The following is a 2789-nucleotide window of genomic DNA, read 5'->3' as shown; positions in this document are numbered from 1 at the left end:
GCCGCACTATTTGCTTCTGAGTTATATGACGGTGCTTTACGGAGGGTGGAGGGGTGCTGAGGCCGGGGGTGATGCCCTCCTCTGTCACTCTGCCTGTCTCTGTCAAGTGTTATATATATGTCAGCAGCGCTCCAAGGCATAACTCTCTCTCTCTCTCTCTCTCTCTCTCTCTCTCTCTCTCTCTCTCTCTCTCTCTCTCTCTCTCTCTCTCTCTCTCTCTCTCTGTCGATACTCACAGAACACAGCGCGCTCTCTCTTATTCTGAATGTAATTGGCGCGAAGATTGACGCGGGGTGGTTCGTCCAAAAGTTGGCGCGGTGATCGAACGCGGTGCCAATTATATACGCCGCGTGTATATGCTAATGAGAATAACATCACGTGGAGGGAAAACATTTGCTTGTTTTTTTTGTGACAAATTATCTAATTTAAGAGAGAGAAAGTGTTAAGTGGGCCTACTCTACTTTCTAATTGGACTCCTCCCTCCCCTCAGAGGTGCCCTCTAATTACCGCTCCCCGTTATCTGGCTGAGAGAGAGAGAGAGAGAGAGAGAGAGAGAGAGAGAGAGAGAGAGAGAGAGAGAGAGAGAGAGAGAGAGAGAGAGAGAGAGAGAGCGAGAGAGAAGGAGTAATTGATTGCCTTTTCAGTCAGCAATAACTTGTGACTGGTGGTCAATCGCCCCTGCTTTTGGTGCATCGCCTGCCACTGGATGGGTTCGGCTCGCGCCTCGCCGTACGTCTCCCCGGAAAAGTGGCTCGGAGACGCGGTGGGACTGGAAGTCAGAAGTGTCCCTACAGCCTGCAGCTCGGCGGCCGAAATGCGGCCGGAGAAGCACCTGTGATCCGAGCTGCGGATCATCTTCACCGCCCCCGTTACCTCTCCGTTCCCCGCCTCCAGCACAGCACTGTCTGCCTTTTCATTTTAGAATCGCTCTTCTCCGAACTACACTGCGGTCAGGTGTGACCCCCCACCACTACCGCGTGAGCCCGCCATGACCTCCAGGGACGACTCCAAGTGTCCAGCGGTGTTGGAGGAGCGGAGGCGCAGTCCGCTGGACCAGCTGCCGCCGCCGGCCAACTCCAACAAGCCGCTGACGCCTTTCAGCATCGAGGACATCCTCAACAAGCCGTCGGTGAGAAAGAGCTACTTCTTGAGCGGCGCGGCGCATCATGTCTCCCCCGGAGAGAAGCTGCCCTCGGCGGGCCACGGCCTGTCCGGCCGGGCGCTGCTCAGTCAGACTTCCCCGCTCTGCGCGCTGGAGGAGCTGGCCAGCAAAACCTTCAAGGGCCTGGAGGTCAGCGTACTGCAGGCCGCCGAGGGTAAAACACTTGTTTTTATTAAATGGGAATTATGTGTACGCTCACTATTTGTTATTGTATTGTAGTAGCAGTGTTTCCTTTTCTGAAAACTGTTAATGAATAAATAAAGTTAAAGACCTCGTTTAGTGAAAGAAACATGCGTGCGTAATTTTGTATTTATTTATAGTTTATTATTATTATTATTATTACTAGTGATTCCAGGATAATTGCGTAATTTGTGTATAGTAAATTGCACAATTGCGTTTATATTCGATTGATTATTAATTTAATGTAGCGAAATGTATAATATTATTACACTAAGGCATTCATAAAAAAGTAGTTCAATTGAAATATAGCCCAAAACATCATGCTGTTTTTAACATACAAACGAAAATACCCGTATAATAAAAAGATTAATTAATTTTCAAATTCACTATAATTCAATATAAGCGTCCACCATTAAAAACAGCGTTTTATTTATTTATTATAAAAAGCAACTGTCATGCAGGACAATGTGATACATTATATCTGATAATTGATCATACTGACTCGGCTAAAAATATAAAATAAAAAAATAATAAAAAGTAATTCAGTTATTTTGCTTCAGCAGTTTTACTTGAGGAGCTCTGAAGTACTTGGTGAACCATAGTATTTATTTATTTTTTGGACCCAGTAGCATTGCTCAAGGCTTGCATTTTTTGTCACCTTGATGACCTAATTTGTCTCTCTCTCCTAGGCCGGGACGGTCTGACGGTTTTCGGCCAGAGGAACAACCCGAAGAAGCGGCGGAAGTCCCGCACGGCGTTCACCAACCACCAGATCTACGAGCTGGAGAAGCGCTTCCTGTACCAGAAGTACCTGAGCCCGGCAGACCGGGACCAGATCGCCCAGCAGCTCGGTCTGACCAACGCACAAGTCATTACCTGGTTTCAGAACCGGCGGGCCAAGCTCAAGCGGGACCTGGAGGAGATGAAGGCGGACGTGGAGTCCGCTAAGGTCGCGGGCACCGTGGCCCTCGAGAAGCTCTCCAAGCTGGCCGAGCTGGAGAAGTGCGCGGCCGGCATTATGGCCGGGGAGACTGTATCCGCGCCCGGCCGCGCCGAGCCCGACCCGGTCTCCTCGCGGGCCCGGCACAACAACGCCGAGGGCCTCGACTACAGCAGAGCGCGCATGTCGCCTCCCTCACCCGCATCGTCGTGGTGCACAGACCGGCTGAGCAGCAAGTGTTGCTCGGAGGATGAAGATGAGGAGATTGACGTGGATGACTAAATAAGTGCGTCGCCGTGTGAAGTGTCAAATAACGCAATGTTTGCGGACAGAAAACTCTTTCTTCTCGAGGATTTCATCATTTACGCTTTGACGTGGTTTCCCACGCAGCAAACCTAGAACAGTCTCGGTGCTTTTGAACTGAGAGAAGCCATAGGCCCGCTGCTTTCTGCAGAAGAACAAGGCGCGTGCGCTCAAGACGACGCTCGACAGAGACATTCAGAAAGG

General features: G+C 50.1%; 1 protein-coding gene across 1 annotated transcript; it reads left to right on the top strand.

Annotated features, from left to right (window-relative positions):
* The first annotated feature begins 988 nt into the window (after positions 1 to 988).
* Positions 989 to 2564, top strand: lbx1a (ladybird homeobox 1a). Its single transcript, XM_068718230.1, has 2 exons — positions 989 to 1316; positions 2032 to 2564. Exons 1-2 carry the CDS (start codon positions 989 to 991, stop codon positions 2562 to 2564), a joined length of 861 nt encoding a protein of 286 aa, XP_068574331.1.
* The last annotated feature ends 225 nt before the right edge of the window (positions 2565 to 2789 follow it).

The sequence above is a fragment of the Cebidichthys violaceus genome, unplaced genomic scaffold, assembly GCF_023349555.1.
Source record: "Cebidichthys violaceus isolate CVI_PGR_0920_01 unplaced genomic scaffold, fCebVio1.0.p SCAF_10, whole genome shotgun sequence".
In the NCBI taxonomy this organism is placed as follows: domain Eukaryota; kingdom Metazoa; phylum Chordata; class Actinopteri; order Perciformes; family Stichaeidae; genus Cebidichthys; species Cebidichthys violaceus.
Note: the sequence above shows the minus strand (reverse complement) of the source record. Positions and strands in the feature narration are given on the sequence as shown.